Source organism: Platalea leucorodia (assembly GCF_965183815.1).
Source record: "Platalea leucorodia genome assembly, chromosome: 4".
In the NCBI taxonomy this organism is placed as follows: Eukaryota; Metazoa; Chordata; class Aves; order Pelecaniformes; family Threskiornithidae; genus Platalea; species Platalea leucorodia.
Genome location: NC_138826.1, coordinates 15679384 through 15699815, shown reverse-complemented (window position 1 = coordinate 15699815; position 20432 = coordinate 15679384). Strand labels below are relative to the sequence as shown.

At 63.6% G+C, this 20432-nt stretch overlaps 2 protein-coding genes across 2 annotated transcripts; one reads left to right on the top strand and one right to left on the bottom strand.

Annotated features, from left to right (window-relative positions):
* The first annotated feature begins 11 nt into the window (after positions 1 to 11).
* On the top strand, positions 12 to 773 carry MRPL43 (mitochondrial ribosomal protein L43). The gene is made up of 3 exons (XM_082311206.1): positions 12 to 170; positions 307 to 413; positions 544 to 773. Exons 1-3 carry the CDS (start codon positions 40 to 42, stop codon positions 756 to 758), a joined length of 453 nt encoding a protein of 150 aa, XP_082167332.1. The 5' UTR covers positions 12 to 39; the 3' UTR covers positions 759 to 773.
* Positions 774 to 2381: 1608 nt separating this feature from the next.
* SEMA4G (semaphorin 4G) lies at positions 2382 to 9596 on the bottom strand. Its single transcript, XM_082311173.1, has 14 exons — positions 9417 to 9596; positions 8072 to 8220; positions 7470 to 7532; positions 7287 to 7385; positions 6014 to 6107; positions 5665 to 5778; positions 5300 to 5466; positions 4981 to 5150; positions 4674 to 4818; positions 4374 to 4596; positions 4173 to 4288; positions 3671 to 3822; positions 3422 to 3483; positions 2382 to 3331 (listed from the first exon to the last, which is right to left on the bottom strand). The coding sequence occupies exons 1-14, from the start codon at positions 9541 to 9543 to the stop codon at positions 2478 to 2480; spliced, it is 2535 nt and encodes an 844-aa protein (XP_082167299.1). The 5' UTR covers positions 9544 to 9596; the 3' UTR covers positions 2382 to 2477.
* Between the last annotated feature and the right edge of the window lie 10836 nt (positions 9597 to 20432).

Below are 20432 nucleotides of genomic sequence, written 5' to 3'. Positions count from 1 at the left end.
CTTCCCGGCGCGCTTCCGGGTCCGGGTGAGGGCTGCGCCATGACGGGCCGCGGGTCGCCCAGCCGGTTCCTGGCGGCCGTTCTGCACAACGGCGTGGGCCGCTACGTCCGGCAGCTCCAGCGCCTCCAGCTCCTCTTCAGCCCCACGGCGGCGGACGCCCGCGGCGCCAGGTACGGTCGGAGGCACTGTGACCCCTCCCCTCCCCTGGGCGGGGCAGCGGCGACCCCACCCCTGACCTTTGCCCCGGGGCGGGGGCTACGGTGACCTCCGCCCTCTGACCCCGCTGGGGCTGACCGCCCCCCCCAGGCAGTTCGTGGAGGAGGCGGCGCTGGACTTCGCCCGGCGACACCCCGACGTCGTCCTCTATGTCAGCCCCCGCTCCGGCCGGGCCCCGGTGCTGGTGGCCGAGTACCGTGAGTGGGGCGGGGGGCTCGGGGGGGCGGGACGGGGGAACAGCAGCTGCCCCCCCCCCCCCGGGGGGGGCTGCGGGGTGTGGGGACCCCGGCCTGACCTTCCCCCCCACACACCCCGGTTCTGCCGCAGTGAACGGGACAGTGCGGGAGGAGCTCATCGCCAGCAAGACGAGCGAGGAGATCGTGCAGCTGGCCACCAAGCTGGCCGGCCAGTCCGGCCTGGACATCATCCGCATCCGTAAGCCCTTCCACACCGACAACCCCAGCGTCCAGGGCCAGTGGCACCCCCTCACCAACAAACCCTCTGCCCTCACCGTCCGGGGCCCACGGCTGCAGCCCCAATAAAGCCTCCGCCCCACACCTCTGTGTCCCTCTCTCTTCTCCCGCCGTCCCGCGCCTGCAGAGATGCCACCATACCACGTCCAGACAGAGCCGCGTTTATTGCCAGGGGGCACGTGGGGCTGTGCACGGGGGGTGCCGGACATGGAGGGTGATGCCCCTCCTTGGCGGAGGGGTGTGCTTGGGGGTGGCTCATCCCCCTCCTTGCATGAAAAACAAGGGTGGGGGCAGGATGGGAGAGCCCAGGCATCCAGCTCTTGCCTTTTCCCACTGAGCCTCGCTCTGCTGGGGCAGCAGGGCCTGGACTCCAGCCCATTATGGACCCCTGGGGCTGCCCCCTCCTCCTGCCCCCCTGCAGGGCTGAGCTCCAGGCGATGTCCTGATCCTGGAGGTGCCAGCAAGGAACGCAGAGGGGAGGACACATCTCGGAGCAAGTCTGTCCTTCCTTGGCTTCTCTGGTGTCACCTCCCTGTCCCCAGGGTATGAGATGCTCTTGTCACCCCAGTCCCTCGGCTTCCCTCAGGAGGCGGCAGGAGCAGAGGTAGTTGGGGGGATTTCGGGACAGTGGCTGTCCCCAGAAAGTGCCGTGAAAAGCAGGAGGCCCGGGAGGGAGGCAGGTCCTGGTCCAGGGCTCCTCTTCCTTGCTGTGCCAGGATGTTTCCCCTGCCACATGTTGTCCCACGGGGACAGGGCTGCGCCTGAGCCCCAGTTCTCCAACGGCACCACGCAGGAGGGCAGAAACACGTGGTGCCAGGGGCCACGGGGGCACTGCGGGCATCAGGGGGATGCGGGTGCTGCGCTGGTCCCTTGCCACGCTGCAGGGCATGGCGGTGGCTGCTCGTTCTGCTGCCAGTGCATCTTGTGCCTGCTGCTGCATCCCACTCTTACCCTGCAGCGCCCTGGGGAGAGGGGGCAGAGCCCTGTCAGGGTGGGAAGCCCTGGGGGTGCCACCTCCCCAGGGCACCCAGCCCTGCCTTTCACCTGGGGCCTCCTCGCAGAGGGCACGTGCCGCTCCACCAGCTCCTCCGGGGTGTATGGGGACGTGGGCTCCTTGCCCCGGCTCCGTCCCTCGCCGAATCATCCTCTCCCGGAGAGGAAACCCTGGGGGGGCAGACGTGGGAGAGCGGGCAGGGGCTGGCAGCCACTGAGGCCACCCCCCCCGCCACGTGAGATGTGTCCACGGCCCCTCTCCTGCCTGCGAGCAGGCAGCTGGGGGAAACCCCCCCGGCTCCGTGCCGGGAAGAGACCCCACACCCTGCCAGAAGTGCAGGCAGCGCACGGCAGCCCCCCTCACCCACCTCTCAGCAGCCATCTGGCTCCCGTGCGCTGAGGGACGCCCAGCAGGGCAGGCGGAGTCCACGCATCCACAACAGCATCTCTCTCGCACGCCTGGATGGACAGACAGACAGAAACTCTCCCTCCCCCCGGTGTCCACCTTCAGCCAGGTGCCAGCTCCTGCCTCCAGCTCGTGGCCACCGTCAGTGGGTTTTTATACATAAATAGAGCTCCCAAATTTAAATAGCTTCTCTTTCTTTTCTTTTTTTTTTCTCTGTACAGCGAGTCTCAAAAGTGAGTGAAAAGCCAAAGGAACGGCCGAGCCCGGGCCCGGCCCGGCTCTGCCATCCAGGAGGTAGTTTCGCCTGAGTCTTGTAACACTGCTGGCAGGGGGTGGGAGAAGGGGCCGGAGGGGAGGACAGTCCCACTGGCAGGACCCCCCCCCGGCCCCTACACGGAGCTCTCATCCAGCTTCTCCACCAGCTGCGTGTGTTTCCGCTTCTCCAGGATCTTGCTGAGCTCCTCGGTGAAGGACGCGCTGTAGAGCGGCGAGGCCAGCGGCTCCTCCTGCTGCTGCAGCAGCATGTAGCTGTTGCCGTTCATCTTGCGGAGGACGTTGGGCAGAGCCCCCACGCCGTTGGTGAGCTCGGCCGGCAGTGGTGGTGGCGGCGGCAGTGGGGGCACGGCAGCTGGCAGCTCCTTGACCGGGGAGGTGGCAGCCGTGGGCGCCTCGCCAGGGATGATCCGCAGGCAGCCGTCAGGGTAGGCCAGCTCTTCCTCCTCCTCCTCCTCCTCCCGGCGGCCTTTGCGCAGGCAGTTGGCCGAGACAGTCTGCAGCTCCACGCTGGCTGGCCGCGGCTCCCCCAGGACATACTTGCCCTTACGCTTCTCCAGGCAGGACACATAGAGGAGGACGGTGCTGAGCACGGCGCACAGCACCACCAAGGCGACGATGGCAGAGATGTAAGCCACCTTCATGTCGTTGGCCGCCTGGCTGGCGGCGTGGGGCCGAGGGACGGCCGTGGGGCCGTGGGGCAGCTCGGGCAGCACGGTGAGGCTGTAGGCAGCCAGCAGCGTCCGGAGATCCCGCTCCTCCCCGTAGCAGCGGTACTCGCCGCTGTGCTGGGGCAGCGTGTCCGTCACCAGCAGCCCGTCCACCCCCACGCGCAGCCGGTCCTGCCCCGCGCCCGGCACCTCGCTGCCGTTCAGCAGCCAGACGGCTCGGGCTAGGTTGGAGCGCTGGTCACAGGGCAGCAGCACGTCGTCACCCTGCAGCACCGTCCGGTTCTTCGACGGCAGGAAGCCTGCGGGGACATGCACCGCCTCGCACCCGTCCCGGCCACCCTAAGGGACGCCAGAATCCCCTGCAGTCCCGAGGGACGATGCGGACTCACCCCGCCCGGAGCTGCTCCGGCATCCCTCGTTGCCGCTCTGAATGTCTTGCACCAGCCCTGTGCTGCAAGATATGGGTGGCTTCAGCCACACAGCCCCGGCTGAGCCCACCCTTACGGGGTCACGGCCACCGGCAGACCCTTGGGGGTGGCACTGGGGGGACTGTGCCAGGGGGTGATGTGCAACAGCACGAGATGGGGCAAGTGGAAGGCTCACGGGGACCGCGCCGGGGACGGGCAGCCCATCCCTACCTGTCGGCAGCGGCGGTGGCGCGGCAGGCCCTGCCGTCCCAGGCACAGTAGGGGTCCCGGGCGAGGATGCAGTCGTAGCAGGAGGCGTACCTGGCGCAGGAGGCCAGGGGCACCTGCAGGATCCCGCTAGCTGCCCCCACGTACAGGCTCCTCTGGGGGAAAAGGGCTGGCTCAGCACTGCCCTGGCCCGGTCTGGCTGGGCTGTGGGGTGCCTCGCGGTGCCCAGAGACCCCTCCCAGCCCCACAGCACAGCTCTCCCTTGGTGGGGTGCACGGGGAAGGGCCCCCAGCTCCAGTCAGTGCTGACGGCTGCAGCTGGCACCTGGCAAGGAGGTGGGGGCCAGGCTGGTCCCTTTCCCAGGCTGCCTGCTGGGCTCTGGCACATATCCCGAGCTGGGGTGACCCAGGAGTCGTCCCCCCCCATCCCCCAAACAGTCCAATGGCAGCTTCACAGCACAAACGTGCCCCATATGCGGTGTCCCCCCACTTCTTCCACCCCTCACCTGGGCGTGCGAGATCACCAGGCTCTCCACGGGCTGCGGGTCCCTGAATACCTGCACCTCCTCCACGATGTGGATGCCGGAGCCCAGCACCACGGCCTTGTGGATCCAGCCGTCCCCTGGAGAGCAGAGCGGGGGGTCAGGAGGGAGTGTGGGGTGTCCCCCCTGCTCAGCAGAGACCTGGAAAACTCATCCCATGCTCACCCGTCCCCATGAAGAGCACATCGTAGGAGTGGCCGTCGAGGGCCTGCACCCTGTCGACGGCCAGCTGGCTGTACGCCACGCTCTTCTTCACCAGCAGCGGCTCCCCGCCGGCTGGCTTCACCTCCTCGAACATGAGCGGGTGCAGCTTGACGAAGTCCAGGACACTGTTGGGCAGGTCCTGCGAGGAGTTGTAGCCCTTCCTGCGGGAGCGGTCCGTGATGCACTGCCCAGGGGAGATGGGGGTCAGGGGGGGATGCAGCCGCCGCACACCCCCCCTGCTCCACACGCCCGAGCACTCACGGAGCCGGGCCGGGGCTCGGGCACTGCACCATCGTAGCGGGACCACTTGCGAGCCGAGTCCTGGTACTCCATGTAGGGGCCCTCAAAGGCGTGCTGCACTGCCGAGATGCTGTAGCGGCACACGGCTGAGGCCTCCATGGTCCTCCTGGGGGACAGAACCCCACCTGAGCCCGGACAGACACATGGGTGCTCCCACTGACACACCCCGAGGTGCTCAGCACCCGCCTGCATGTCTCCTTGAGCATCTCCGGTCCCCCCTGCGCCACAGACTTTTAGCCCCAGCAGTTTTAGCCGCTGCCTCGCTCACCACTGTGCTGAGAGGGTGAAGGCGGCGTAGAAGACGGTGCTGGCCCAGCCGCCCCTGTCCAGGCTGCAGACACTGCGCAGCACCTCATAGTAGGGGATGTAGCAGACCAGGCGCGCCTTCATGAAGGACGTCCACTTGCGCTGCAGGATCTTCTTCCCCCCCACGTCGCTCTGGGAGGGTGCAGGGAGCATTTCTGCACAGGCTGGTGGGGGGGCGTGTGTCCCTCTGCCCGTGCCTCAGTTTCCCCCAAGGTGCAGGCACACAGCCCCCATGCCGGGAGGAGCAGTGTGTGGTGCCCTGTGGCTGGGGACATGCCTACCTTGCAGACACGGGCCACCCGCGCCACTCGGGCCACCTGGCTCTTGTCGAAGAAGGACGTCGTCTCCTCGCCTGCCCGCTCCGTGAAGAAATAGTAGATTTTGTCATCGTCACCCACGGGGCTGTCCTTGCTCTCCCGGACCAGCACGGAGGCCACGAACTCGGCATCTGGGGGATGCGGAGCGAGAGGTGGAGATTGGGGACCCACCACGGGATGGGAGATCCCTCCCTGCCTCGGTTTCCTCTCGTGGCAAACCACACGGGACCCCGGGGCCACCCCCACCCCTGCTCCACGCTCCCGGAGGCGATGCACGCCGTCCCACGGCCTGTTACGCCAGTCCCGGGGAGGGAATGGGGACGTCTCACCATTCAGCCAGTGCAGCGGAGACTCCTCCGTCTTCAGTGGCCGCTGGTACAGGTTCCTCCGGATGTCAGGAAGGCTCCGAAACTCGTAGCGCGTGGCCGTGTACAAGCCGCCATCTGGGCAGGGCAGGCACCCGTCAGCACGGCTCCGCACCCCAGGGACAGCCCCAAAAGCCATCAGCATCCCCATGCCCCAGGCAGAGAAGGAGGAGGAGGACCAAGTCCTGGCTTGCTAAGGCCCCTGCATGCAGAGCCCACCTGGCTGGGGACCCCCCATGGGGGCACTGGGGATGGGGCCAGGGTCAGTGGCATCCCACATGTCCCCACCAGCCCCGGGAAAGGTGCCGCTTACCCACGATGAGGCCAGTGTAGCCACGGGCAGGGTCGTATGGGCACTTCTCCTTGCCTTCCTCAAAGTGGGACGGCAACGTGAACCTGTTGGCATCCTTGAGGGGGACAGGGGACCGGATTAGACAGGAGGGGACAGACCCTCCTTGCCTGCCAGCCCCAGGCTCTCTGCGGAGGCTGCTAGTGGGGACAAAGCGATGCCCATGGCTGTGCCCTTGTCCGGGCAAGACAAACCCCCTCGGGCACCCTCTAGCTGGTCAGAAACCACACGGACAGCCAGAGCCCCCAGCCAAGAGCAGGAAGAAGGCTCGGGGTGAATGGGAGCCCCAGCACCCCACTTTGGCATCGTGTGGGCACCAGGAAGGAGCCAGCCAGTGCAGCCGATGTTCCTGGGATGTGCTTGGCCAGCAGACGCTGCCCAGCTGGGCTGGGTCCCCCCGGGTGATGTCCCTGTCATGGCAGGAGTTATTTTCTTTGGGGTTTGCAGTTCAAAGTGCGTCAAATAATGACGGGGCCCTTCCAGCTCAGCAGCTCCTCCACCTCACTCCCAGGGCGTGCAATGGCCAAACCAGACTAGTGGCATGGCCGTGGGAACGGGCACAGTCCCTCTGGGGCTCCCTGACCACGCTGGGGACATGGCCCCAGGCCCCTTTGCCCCCCAGCTCAGGGAGGGAGGTGGGCAAAGGGCAGCCGAGTCACCGAGGAGCCACCGCATGGGGGTGAAAGTCCCACTGCCGGGCGACATGGCTGCCCCCGGCCGCTCTGCTGTGAGTCACAGCCACACAGGGACCCCTGGCCTGGCCCAGCCCGCGAAATCCCTGGGGAAGAGCCGCTGAGTCAGCCCTGCCACTGTCACCCTCCCTGCCACCAGCCACCATCCAGTCTGCGGCCCTTGCTTTGGGAAGGGACCCTGCAACAGCAGGGGCTGGGGACCAGCTCCAGTGCTGGCACGTCCCACACTGCTGGCCCCGCTGAGCCCACGTGTCCCCCCCACAGCACTGATCCACCCCCAGCCATCTCGCTATGGGGTCAGAGTCCAACCCCAGCACCAGGGTGGGGACTCTGGGCATCTGCGTCACAGTGGCTGTGTCCCCAAACTGATCCACCCCAGCCTGGAGGTCACTGGCCTCCCCCCTGAGCCGGGGAGGGGCTGGGACAGGGGCAGAAAGGGAGTGGGGATGCGAGTGGCGATGGTGGGAGAGGACAGGGGCTGTGCCACCCCGGGGTGACATGGTGGCAGGGGACAGGTGACAGCCACGGGGCCGAGCGGTACTCACGATGGCAGCGCAGAGTGGGTGGAAGGCGTAGGTCCCGCAGGCATAGAGGTGGGTGCTGTTCAGCCTCTGCAGAAACCGCACGTGGTTGAAGCACTCGGTCTGCAGAGGGGGAGGACAGCCGTTACAAGCCGGGGAAAGCGGCAGCAGCCCCCTCAGCACCCGGCACCCACCCACCGGCTCTACCTGGTTGTTTTTGCCCTTCTGCAGGCAGTCCATCTGCTTCTCCGGGGAGGCTTCCCAGTGGATCTGCAAGGGGAAGAGGGACTGCCACTGCGTGACCCCCCCATCACTGCGTGGTCCCCCCCGTCACTGCAGGCTCCAGCCTCTGCCAGAGCAGTCAGAGATGCTAAAATCCTCTCTTTTATTTAGAGAGGGGACAGCTGCTCAGATCATGAGACAGCACCCTGCCCACGTCCCCCCCAGCCCAGGGCGAGAGCGGTCCCACACCCCAACCTGCGGGCAGAAACCCCATAGCACCCACAGGAGCCTGGAGGATTTTGGCGTGTCCTTCCCAGGGGGAGTAAAGGGGTGCCCTTCCCCTGCCACCCTGTCCCTCTAAGCTCGGGGACGTCTCCCACCACTGTCACCATGCTGCCTGGCTGGGGAGAAGGACCAGGCGTCCACAGGGGATCTGGGGACAGACCTGGGGACAGCACCACCAGGCAAGACCCGAGATGGTGAGTGGGAGGATGAGCAGGGATAGGGGGGCCACAATTTGGGCAGGGACCAGGCAGTGTGGGACAGGAGAGGACAACCAGCCGTCGGCGGACAGAGGCCGGGCTCACCGTGCGGTGGGAGCCGTCGGCCACGTCACTGGAGTTGAGGGCGAAGATGGCTCCCCTGGCACCCACGTAGAGGATGCCCCGGTCGTCCTCCAGCAGCAGGGTGCTGTAGTTGAGGGTGTGCGCGCTGAAGCGCCGGACGCCCGACAGCTCTGCAAAGGGAACAGGGGGCTGAGGGAGGACCCTGGGGCAGGCACAGCGCGAGCCACCGGGGAAAAGACAGAGGATGGAGCTGGGAGCGGGTGGGAAGGCACCCACCGAGGTTATCAGGCAGATGGTGCCGGGTGCCAGCGGTTACAGTACGAGGAAAGGAAGAGGGGAGGTTTGGTATGAGGCAAAAGGCACTAATTGGGCTCAGGCTCACAGGGGAAATTTCTCCCTGCTAATTAAAACAGCAGCTCAGGCGTGGGAGCTGCAACGTCCATGCCCAGCATGGACCTGACACGCTGTTTGGGGAACTGCTGGAGGAAGCGAAAACATGCTGGCAGTGACCCCGGCTCGGAACCGAACCCAGCCAGCCCAAAAGGACGCAAAAATCCTGAACCAAAACTGCCGTGCAAGGGGAGGGCTTCTGCAGCAAGGCTGGGCTCTCTCTGCCCACTGAGCCAGAGAAACCATCCAATTTGGGGTGCTGAGAAGTGTGAGGAGGGACTCAGCCCTGGCCAGAGGGACCCCAAGCCAGGCTCGGACCCTCCTGCTGCAGGAGGAGAAAGTCCCGTGGGGCTTGGGACCCCAGAGGCAGCTGGGGAGGGAATGACCCCCCCGAAAGGAGGCATTGCCTGGGAAGAAAACGACACCCCAGCTGCAAATTAAACCCTCTCCTGCCGTCAACTGCTGAGCTGGGCTTCACTAACAAGGTCAATGAAGTCGTGTGGATGCCCAAGGCACGATGACACTACAGGGCTGGCTGACACCACAGAGGCTGGAGGCCAAAAGCCCAGTGGCAATTAGAGAAAATCACGGAAGAAAGCTCCCTGCCGACTATTTGGGCCAGGAGAGCCCAGCCCGGGTGTGATGCCTGGCTCAGCACACCCCGCAAGGGCTGCTGGGCAGGACCAGGGGCTGGCCAAGGCTGGCTCCCTGCAGGTCCTTGTTCCTCCTTGGCTTTTGGGGAGATGCCTTTGCCCAGCTCCATCCCTTGGGGCACATCAACTCCAGGCACCCAACAGCAGACAGCCACACAGGCTCTGATTTCTGGAGCCCAGGGGAGCGGAGGCCCCCCTGTAGCCACCCCCCCATGCTGAGACCCCACTCTGGGGGGCTGGCGAAAGCTGGATGCGATTCACCAGACCCGGTGTCAGCAAGATCCCAAACCTCACCGCCACCACCTAGACCCACACTCCCTTACCATCAAAGGTGACTGTTGTCCTGGGGGTGGCATCCAGGTCGGTGGCAGACCGCCGTGATGGGTAGCCCATCGCTGCTGCCACCGCCATGAAGAGAGCCGTCAGGAGCTGGGCCGTGCCTCCGCTCATCTTCCCGCTCCCCCGGCGAGGGCAGCCGCCCAGCCCGCTGCTGCCGGGCTGGCACAGCCGATCCTCAGGATGGGCTCCCCAGCTTCCTGGGATGGGGCCGGCCACCAAACCCTCCTGAAACACAGAGCACTGGGTCAGACACTCCCACTGTCCCCAGCACCTCACAAGCAAGTGGGCTTGGGAAGGAACCAGCCGTGCACACGCATGGACGCTTGACCAGGCACGGCCTCAGCCTGAGGATGGCTTCAGGGAAAAGCAAACCCTCATTTGCCAAAGGGGAAACTGAGGCACGGCACAAGGCATCAAGCCTGCAGCCAGCACAGGGCAGGGAGGGGAGTTTGAGCGGAGCGACCCCCCCGCAGCATCCCCCTGGCTCAGCCTCCGCTCCCTCGCAGCAGCGGCAGTCGCTTGCTGAGCGCTTGGTTCGGTTGCTCAGAGGCTCATTTTCCTCCAGGTTTGCTCTGAGCTCCTCCTTCCTTTGCTCCCAGCCATCTCTTCCTGCAGCTCCCCCTGACCGAAGGATATGCTTCGGCAGAGCCAGCTGATCCCCCATTGCACTTTCACACCCAAAAAGCGGGCACATTTACCCCCCCAAAAGCAGAGAGCGGGACTCAGGGCCAAGCCCCTCTGTGGGTCTCTTGGCACACTGGAGTACCCTAAGCCCCGCTCCCCGGAGCGGCTGCAGCAGGACGGGCAGCAGGACGGCTCCCGGGGAGCCCAAGGGCTCCGCTCCTCCTCAAGAGCACAGCTGGCCGTCTCCTGCCACGCAAGACACTTGTCCCCAAAGTTTTGGCCCTCCTGAAATGACAAGACTCCCGAGGACAGAGGCATGGGGAAGGATGCTTCAGGCACGCAGGAAGCAGGGTGAAGGAAAACCCATATAGGAGCCGCTTGGCATCTTCATCAAGTCTTTTGACGCAAGAACAGTTTTTCCCCCCAGCATTTTTCCGCGAGATCTGTTTCTCTTTCATCCCAAACTGCCTTGAAGCTCAGCATCTACCTCAGCTCTGGCTTTCCTGCATCTGATCCCTCCCAAATAACCCCCTGCCTCTCCCGGCTGCATCGAGCAAAGCCACCAGTTCATTTTGCAGGCGCTGAGGAGGAAGGAGATGACTGGGTATCTCCAAGCAGGAGAGCTCCCCATAAGCAACCAGCACCTATATGTTTGCATAGGGTTTTTTATATATATATATATAAACCAAATACCTGGCCCTGTAGAGAAGCTGTTCAAACACGCTTTCTGCAGATGGTTTCCCTGAAACAAACACCTCGCCGAGTCTCAGGCAGAGGGGAGATAAAACCAAAGTGAAACGAAAGTGAAAAGGGCTTTGGGGCTGAAAAGGAGAAGCAAGGGGCCAGATGTGGGATCCAGTCATAGTCCTGGAGCCTGCATTAAACCACTGTTTACTTCAGGGGGGGTTCAGACCCAGACCTTGCACCTGTGCTGGCCGTTGCCCCATAGCATCCCGGGAACAGGGCAGAGGGGAGGTGTCCCCCCCTGCTCCCCCTGCCCCCCAGGCGCCGGCCCAGTGCAGAGCACCCATAGAGCACCCAACCCCGGGAGCAGGCAGGGTGCTGCCTGCAGAGCTGAGCTCCCCAGGGAGCAGAGGACGACAACCCGGAGCACCCTCCCTCCAAGGAACTCCTGTTCCCAGGACAAGCCCTGTCCAGACCGAGGGCCACGAGCGATGGGCCTGGCAGGGCGATGCAAGCAGGTGAGTGGGGATGGAAGTCAACGGGAAACAAATTGCCTCAGTGGCACCATGTCTGGCATGAACCAAACCCAGCAAGCCTTTTGGGCAATGCAAGTGGCAGGGTCACATCTGGAGCACCAAAGCACCTGAAAGCCCTCCGGCCAGCCCCGTGCTGACACTTCTCCATCCCACCAGCAGGACCAGGGCTACCCCAGCAGCTGTGGGGACCCTTCCCCAGGCCTCCGTACAGGGACATGAGCCCAGAATCACACACAAGCCACAAGAGCTGCCACGCACCTGGGCTGGGAAAGCAGAGAGGAGGAGAAACCTTCTTACGACAAGGCAAACAACGATTTCTAATAAATGAGTAACAGCCCTGTGAGCTGCCTGCATGCTGCCAGGCGTCCTCACCTTATCTTCCCCAAACAAACAAGCCCTGAACTTTGCCTGCTGCCCGGCTCCGGGCATGACGGGGACTGGAGCCAGGAGCTGGGTAGGGAGGCAGGGACGCTGCTTATTGCAGGGCAGCATTTAACCAGCGTGAGCACTGAGCCAGCACAGTGGGGAAAAATAAAAATAACAAACTAAGCTGTGGGGCTGCGCAGGGTTCCCAGCCGGGCAGGGGCGGGGGGAGCAGCCTCCTCTCCCACCAGGGCCGTGCTCCTCTGCTTTTTCCAGGGGAGCAGCTACACCCATTTCCAAAGGCTCCTTTGCCCAAGATCAGATGTAACTTTGTCCTAAAGGACATTTAATCACTTAGCAGGAAGAGCCAGTTAATATTTTACTTGAAGGGAAGGGCTGATCTGAGCTTCTCTTTTTCTTTTTATTTTTCATACCTAGGGTGGGGGAGAAAGAGCAAGAAGGAACTAAAACCATCCTTGGCCCCGCTCAGATCATCACCCTGGGCTGCAGCTGCCCCAAACCCCCCCAAACCCATCACCCTCCCCTCAGCAGGGTGCAACTTCAAAGCTCTGGGCAATGGCAAGGGCTGGGGGCTGAGGCGGGAGGCAGAGGAGGTCTCGGTCCATGGGACCTGCCATTTGGGCTGGGGACAGTTGGTTGGCTCAAGCCCAGCTCTTCCATGGCAAGCAGGGAAAAGCCAGGAGGGGAAACACCGCAGAGAGCTTTCTCCAGGGGAGGGAGACAAAACAGGGAGAGGAAGAGGCTGAAAAGCAGCAGCAGCTCCAATGAAATCTGGGGTTTACATGAAAAACTGCCCAGAAAAGCCCACGCCATCCCCAGGAGCGAGCTCCCAAGCCCTTCGGCTCCTCACCTACTTCCCAGCACAAGGGGGACCAACATAGGACCCGAAATACAGCCTCAGCTCCCACCCTGGTCGGCGACACTGAAGGAGAAGGGTGACAGAGGCAGGATTTGGCCACAGGGCTGACGGCTTCCCCGGGAGCGGGGCAAAGCCAGGAACCGGCCGCTCTAATCGCAACATACAATGTCTACGGGGGCCAGAGCCCACCCTCCTACCGCCGGCTACCGGGGCGCCCGTGGGATGGAGCCGCAGCTCCCGGCACGGAACCAGGCAAGCCAGACCCAGGCACCAGCTCCTGCCGGCGGGACAGGTTTGCTGGTCCCCTGGGAACGCCAGGAAAGCGGCGGGGCGGCGGAGGCGTGCGTGAGCGCGCAGGGGAGCGAGCGAGCGAGCCCTGGTCAGGTCTGACTGGGTTTACTGGGTCACGATGGAAGCTCTGCGAGCGTGACTGTGCTGGCCTCAGCCTCCCACCGGCAGCCAGCCGGCACAGCACACCCAAACGAGCCGGCCCAGTCGGCACCTCCTTAAAACCCCCACGACCAGCGTCTCTGGAGGCACAAAAAGCTTTTGATGAGCGAATTTCCTGGTGGCAGGTCTCACCACCCTGGATCTGGCCAAAGAAACCAGCAATGCCATGAAGCTGCCACACCCCTCGACGGCCACTGTGCCAGGCACTTCTGCTGGCCACAGTGGCCCGTTCCCGCTGCCCCGTGGTTCTCAAAGCCACGAGGCAGCAAAACCTGGGAGCAAGAGCTGGCTGCAAGCCACGGTGCAGGGAAGCTGCGCTGTCAGTGGGGCTGGCAAATATGGAGGGACCCCAGCCAGGGTCTTATGGGCCCCCCCCCAGCTGTCTGCTCAGCGGCACAGTTGGAAAGCAATGCTGGCTTTTTAATTTAAAGCGAACCCAGGAGAAAGGATGGAAACGCCAGGTGGGAGCAGCCCTTCTCTGGCTCACCCCCAGCATCCATCCTGGACGGTGGGACATAGATTTGCAGAGCGGGATCGGATGCTTCCCCATCCTGCCGCTCTGTGGACAGCTTGTGGTTGCTTCACCGAGCTCTAGCAAAGCCCAGGCAGGCTCCCGGACCATTCTCCCCTCCTCATGGGCTGCCCCCCTTGGCATCGTGCACTCCTACAAGCGAGCGCTGCTGGCTTCCCAGTGGGGGCCAGGATTTCCAGCGGGTCTCCTGCGGCTTACGGGGTTGCAAAACAGCCTTAACAAAATTCCCAGCAAGGACTGCAGCAGAAACTACCATTTACACCTTGCTTTTTTACAGCAGCCCAGCCCAGGTGCTCCAAACCCCGCGTGGCCGATTCAGCTTTACTCATCGGGGCCAAGCCCAGCACGTGATCCCCCCCGGCCCCCTCGGCTCCCCCGCCACTCGCTCCCCCAGCCGCATTCCCACTGGCCCAGCAACATTTTACCCCCCCAGGGACCCACGCAAGTTGCCCTCGGGTTCAGCCGAAACAGCCTGACCCGTTCCTGGCGCGGCAGGGGGAAAAGGCACCCGCCCTGGGAGACGAGGCGGGGAGAGCTCCCAGCTCCCAGGCGCGGGAAGAAGCCAAGGAATTACAGGAAAAGAGCCATCCCCAGCGAGAGGCGAGCCTGGCCCCTGCCTGGCTGTGAGCGCGGCGCGTTTTGGGCCCCCCTTCCCCAGAGCCGGCAGACCTTGGGTGGGAAATCCTACGAGATGCGGGAAGAGGAGCCGGGATGGAGGTTGCCAGGCAACTTTAATTCAGCCCTTGACGAACTTCCAGCACTTTGCTTCTGCGGCGCAGTCCAGCCAGCAAATGATAAAACATCAGGTCCACCTCAAGCCCGCGGTGTCTGTCCATCCATCCGTCCCTCACAGGGGCTTGCTCATGGCCCAGAGCCCGGGCTGCCCTGCAAAGCAGTGGGTCCCCCCCGGCAGCATCCCTGAAGGCCAGCCCAGGATGAGCTGCCCTTCCCGGCAGAGATTTGCAAGGGCAGGATTTGACCCGTGGGACTGGGCTGGCGCTGCCGCACGGATATTTCTCAACCAGCTGGGATTTTTGTCAACAACAGCAAGAAAAAAATGCTAACGTGCTGGAAGCCCTCTGGGAAGAGGGGATCCGTGCTCGGTTTGGGGGCTGGGGACAGGGGGGAAGGAGCACAGTGACCTCCTGGGAGCCCCTCAACGAGTTTATTTTAGTTCCTTTCTTTAAACAAAACCATGCTTGACCCCGAGGTGCTTCAGCAGACACGCACGAGAGCTTTGGTGATTCGGAAAGCAGATACATCCCTCCTTTACCCAAATTCGGGATTCGGGCACAGCAGAGGGGAGGGAGAGCGGCGACATTGGCTCCTCTCAAGGAGCACCCTGCCCCACTCCCACCGCAAAGCCCCCACGCATGGCACAGCCGCCGTGGAGCCAGGGGGGCGGGCAGTGGGCACCGGCGGGCCGTGGGAACGGGCTCCGAATTCCCCCGGGCTCCGAATGCCCCCGGCACGGCACAGCCCCCATCCGCCCCCGGCAGAGCCCAGCGCATCCAGCAGAGGAGAGAGCCCAGCTCTGATCCCGCCAGCGTCACGGCGGGGAGGAGGCGCGTCAGGAGCAAAGTGATGGATGGGAGAGCAAGCGGGGCCGGCTGGGGACATGGGCCTGTTTAAGGGGCACTAGTGCCGGCAGGAGCCAGACATCTAAACATCCCTGAAAAGACAAGCCGATCCGTCAGCAATAAAACTAACAAGAGCCCAATTTCCGACAGATTTGCCTCGCTGGCCCCTCAGCACTGTGCCTTTATCTCCGTCCCCCTGCAACATCCCACTGGGGGATGCTGCCTGCCCAGCAAGGGGCAGGGCCCAGCCATGGTGTCCCTCTGCATGGCTGCAGGGATCAGGGCATTTTAGCTTCTCCCCAGCTCCCCGTTTTCACTGTTCTTACAAGAACTTGTTCCTCTCCTCCATCAGGTCAGGTCTGACATGGGGCGGGAGGTTCAAAGGGGCTGCCAGGCAGCGACAGAGCTCACTGGCAAGTCCCCGTGAGAGCTGTCCTGCCATTCCCATCCAAAGCCACCCAAAAAGACCCAAGTGAGAAAATAGGAAAAGCTGCTCCAGCCTGTGCCATGGGCAGGCATCACCTGCCTGCAGCTGCCTGCCAGGCACAAGGACGGCTCCTCTCCAGCAGCTCCCAGAGCGCCGCAAGCAGATGGCGAGAGCACGGTGCCCAGGATGGCAGGACAGAGCGCTCCTCCGCTCCCCATCCACATGAAAAACCCATCAACACTGGCCATAAGTCAAAACAGCTCCATCACCCCAAAAGCCTTACTCAGAGCTGGCCTGGGAAGGAAGGGTGCAAGGAAGGGAGGCTGAAGGGCAAACCCTTGCAGCTCAGCAGCAGGACCGGGTGCACTAAGGGATGCCCCAGCCAGCCCAGACCTGGCACCCCTGGGCATGGCAGCAAATCTCCCCTCGCAGGAGCAATTCCCCACATGCCGGAGGCTGTCTGGCTCTCGCAAGCCAGCGGTGAGGACACAGTCCCTGCGGCTTTTCCCTCCCATCCAGCACGTCTGCCCCTGCAGAAACCCCACAGCAGCAGCCCTGGGTTGGCCCCGCAGCCCAGGAGTACCTGAGAGCTCAGCCGGGAGCCACGCAGGAACTGGGAAGTGAAACCAGAGGATGCCGAGACGCAGTGGCCTGACTCTGACTTCAACCCGCTGCCAGCCCAACCCCACGTCCAGGCCACAGGGGAGGCAGAGTGCGGCTGCCAAGCCCCAGGACGCGGGGTGCAGACCCTCGGCACACAAGGCAGACCCCCGGGGCTCCCACCTCCTCCATCGCGGGGAAGAGGCACGCTCGGCGCTAGCAACATCACCCCCAAACCCCAACATTTTCCATCCTTTCCCACCTCCGCTGCAGCAGGCCAGGCTTCGTCGCTTGCTGGCAGCCCCTCGGCAGCCTGGATGGACAGATGGACAGATGGACGACCAGCCCTCCACATCACAGCGAAGTTTCCCAGCGAGGGGGCGTTCGCATCCAAGTGGCTCAGCACTGGATACGATCTGTAATTCAGCCTTCAAAGGCTTTGTGGCTGAAGCACATTGTCTCCACGGCAGAAGCAGGAAAATAATTGTAAAATTAAGTTCCCAGGAAAAATTAGAAAGAAAATGAGAAAAAATCCCAACCTTAAATGTAAAGGGACATTTCAGAGCCAGCAGATTTCGGGGCTTTTTGATGCAATTGAATCCATTTGCTCGTCGCCGTGACTGCACAGTGTTTCATTTCACTGGGCTCATACAATGCAAGACAAGGAATTAGCTTGGGTGTTTGTTTAGAGCCGGTTTGTCTTCCAGTTTTTTTCCAAAGCCAGGTTTGAGTTTCAAAGACGTTTCTTGGCAGTGCCCGGGGTTCCCACCGTCGGCCTGGTGCAGGGTTTCCCCGAGGGGAAACCGAGGCTCAGAAATTTCGTATGACCTGGGGTCCCCTCTGAAGCGGGGCGAGAGCTGGAGCACAACCCAGCTGGCCTGCCGTGAATGCGGGGCTTTCTGCTGCAAGCATGTCCCTGTCCCTGTTATTTATTCCAAAGATAAACTGTTTTCATTTCAAAAGTCCAGCAAAACCAGATGACGGGAGCAGTTTTATGGGTTCCAGCTTTAACAACCTCTTCTTGTTTTCTTCGCTTTCCCTCCAACGAAGCTTCAAATTTGGGGTCAGACTCAATTTGATATTCAACTTCGCGTTCAAAACTGCACGGTGCAAGGCAGTAGCACCTGGCCTTTCCCATAGCCGTTTGCATACCGCCAGCTTTACTGCCCCAAAATCAGCTCCCCACCTTATTTGCATGTGCTGGGCTTTGCAACAGGCAAACGAGAGCCCTCCATCAGGTAACGGGAGGTGGGGTTGTACCTGGTGGCAGCTTTTAAGCAACAAGAAGAGCACAAGCCGGAGCACACCCTGAATCACCAAGCTGTGTCCCCACACCAGTTGGTAACATGGTGCCCGAAACCCTTGGCTTCCTTTGGCTCTGGATGGCGGAGCTCGGCCCCCAGGGGTGGGTTTGGTGATGCCCTTGCTATGACAAAGCCCTCGTGCTTGTAAATCACCAGGAGCGGTGGCACAGCCAGGCAGGGAGGGACGGCAGCAGCGGCATTTCCTCCCAAGAGCCAGGAGGGCAAGGAGCTCTCACCTTTGATCGGGACCAGGCGCCCGGCCAAGACCCGCAGCAGCAGCTGGCCACTGCGGGGGGGACTTTCACAGCAGGGGAACATAAAAAACTCTGTAGGCATTGTCCCCCCTACCCCCCAAGAGGCAGCAGGTCCCCCAGGACCAGCTCCCCCCCCACCAAACCACCCATCAAATAAGCTGCTTCCCAACAAGTCCCATCACGATGCCAAGCGGAGCCGGCGGGCAAGCGCAGGGAGGGAAATTCCCCGCACGCAGCCAGGCGAGGCTGGCGCTGCATCTCCACTGCACCCGCCGCTGCCCTCCTGCATGGGTGCCGGCAGAGCCCCCCCTTGCCAGCCTCGCCGAGCACACCTGGATGCTTTTTCCCGGCACACGACCTGCCAGATTTGCTGAATAAACCTCCCGGCTCCGGCAAACCCGCTGCATTCCTGGCGGGGAAAGTAGTGAAAGGTTAAAATGGATGTTGGAAAAGGCAAGGGAGGGGAGAACAAGCTTACGACACAAAGCCCTCATCTGCAGGAACCGAAAGGGTTGTTGGGGTTTGTTTTTTTTTTCCCCTCCGGTTGCAACACAAAAACAAAGTCAAGATAGGGATCACGGCATGCTGGGGGCGCAGCTCCCTGCCCCTCATCCCTCCGGGCAGAGCGAGCCCGGCCAAACCGAGACGAAGCAGAGACGCATCCCGCGGGACACGCGCGCAGCATTGCCGCGGCCGTCCCACCTGCGTTTGGGGTTCAGGCAGGGGCTCCCAGCCTGCGCCCGCCGCGGAGGGAGGCAAAGCAGCCTCCCGCGGTGGTAGGCCAACTAGCACAAAAAATGCTGTCGTTGTTATTAATAATTTCCCTGCCTCTGAGGGAACCTGCACTCCTCATCCATTTTGGGCAGTCTCTTTGTCTTTGGAGACTGTTTTCCTTGGCACCTGAAGAGCCCTTTCGTGGTTCCCCCTCCCACTTCACGCTCTCGGTTTTAAAGGCCAGGCACAAGCCACTAGCCCCACTGCGTACTGCTGGGGAGGACAGAGAGCCCCAAATCCCAGAGCTGCCTGGCAGCACGGCAGGTCCCTTCTACCCTTGGATCAGCAGATATGAAGCTCAACCCCAACGCAGACAAGCCCCCAGCACAAGCCGGTCCCCTCCACCTGGGAGCATCTGCAGCCCCCCCAGCGATGCACCCCAAGGAGATGAACCCCAAAGAGCCAGGGCTCAGGCAAACCACATCCCACAGCCCCCTGCCTCCCAAGGGGAAGCAGGGGGGAGGCAGGGATTGCACTGCACCACCTGCATCAGTTTAGTGTCTTGTCCCAGCTGGCTGAAACGCCAGCTGCCCCCAGGTAACACTCAGCCTCCCCAAATACTGCCAGCAGTCCCCATCCACGCAGACCCCTGATCTGCTGGGGATTGGGGGGGCTGTACCTAGCCCTCCCCACAGGAGCTGGTGCTCTTTGTGGCTGCAATTCCCACCATCATCTTCCCTCACCCCCTCGGCATGTCCCCCCGTCACTCCTGCTCAGGTCCCCCAACCCCGCCTCACCCCAAACCTGCCCCCAAAGCCAGCTACCTGCACTGCCACCAGATCCTGCATGTCCCCGCCTCCCCTCCAGCTTCTCACCTGCATCAGACCTCCCCTGAACCCCAAGGCTCTGCCCCCCTGTTTCCCCCAAGGCATCGTTCCCTGGACTTCCACCCCAGCCAGTCAGACCCCTGCTCCCCCTTCTCCAGATCCTGCCTGAGGACTCAGCACCCAGACTCAGCACCCCAAACCCTGCCTGCAGAACCAGACCTGGACCCGGACCCAGCACCCCAGGCCCTACCAAGGGACTCTACCCCCAGATCCAGCACCCCCAATCCTGCCTGTGGACTCGGCACCCAGACCCAGCACCCGAGCACCCAGAGCCAGCACCCCCAATCCTGCCTGTGGACCCGGATCGAGACCCAGCACCCGAGCACCCAGACCCAGCACCCCCAATCCTGCCTGTGGACCCGGATCGAGACCCAGCACCCCAAACCCACCCCACCCCGACCCTGCCCTGTGGACTCAGCACCCAGACCCAGCACCCCCGATCCTCCCTGTGGACCCTTCCTGCGGATTCAGCACTCAGACCCAGCACCCCCGACCCTGCCCTGCGGACTCAGCACCCGGACCCCAGCACCCAGCGCCAGCTTTCCGGATCCTGCCTGTGGACGCGGCGCCCAGACCCAGCCCTCCCGGCCCTGCCTGCGGACCCGCACCGGGACCCGGCACCCCGGTCCGCACCCAGCACCCAGCCGGCGGCTGTCGCCACTCGCGTCTCCCCGGCACTTGCCTGCTGCGGTGCGGCGCGGTGCTGCTCGGCGGTGCAGCAGGTGCGGGCGGACCGGCAGGGACCGGCGCGGCGCAGCGCAGCCCGGCGGTGCCCGGCCCCGCCGTACGGAGCCGCCCGCACCGCACCGCCCCCTGCCGGCCGCGCCGCGCCGCGGAGGCTCCGGTAGGCGGAGGCCGCGGTGGCCGGCCCCGGCCCGCAGCAAGCCGGCCGCTCGCAGGGGTCCCGCGGAGGAGGAGGAGGAGGAGGAGGAAGGCGGGCGCGGCGGGGAGGGGAGCCGGGGCTGGGCTCCCCTCTGCCTGCACGGGCAGCCCTGCCTGCGCTGGGTCTCCCCAGGAGAGGCTGGGGGGCAGCGTCTCCCTCAGCGGAGCCGGGGCAGGCAGCGAGGCCGCCGCGCAGCAGCCGGGGCGGGCTGGGGGTTCGCTCAGCACGGCCGGGTGGGGTTACACAGCCCCAGAAGGGCCCCTGGCAGAGCGGCCTGGGTGC

Coding starts and splice junctions, on each gene's coding strand:
- MRPL43 (XM_082311206.1), top strand. CDS start 40: ATGACGGGCCGCGGGTCGCCCAGCCGGTTCCTGGCGGCCGTTCTGCAC. Junction 171..306: donor GCGGACGCCCGCGGCGCCAG/GTACGGTCGGAG, acceptor CGCCCCCCCCAG/GCAGTTCGTGGAGGAGGCGG. Junction 414..543: donor GGTGCTGGTGGCCGAGTACC/GTGAGTGGGGCG, acceptor GTTCTGCCGCAG/TGAACGGGACAGTGCGGGAG.
- SEMA4G (XM_082311173.1), bottom strand. CDS start 9,543: ATGAGCGGAGGCACGGCCCAGCTCCTGACGGCTCTCTTCATGGCGGTG. Junction 5,779..6,013: donor CTACACTGGCCTCATCGTGG/GTAAGCGGCACC, acceptor TGCCCTGCCCAG/ATGGCGGCTTGTACACGGCC. Junction 4,819..4,980: donor TTCACCCTCTCAGCACAGTG/GTGAGCGAGGCA, acceptor TCTGTCCCCCAG/GAGGACCATGGAGGCCTCAG.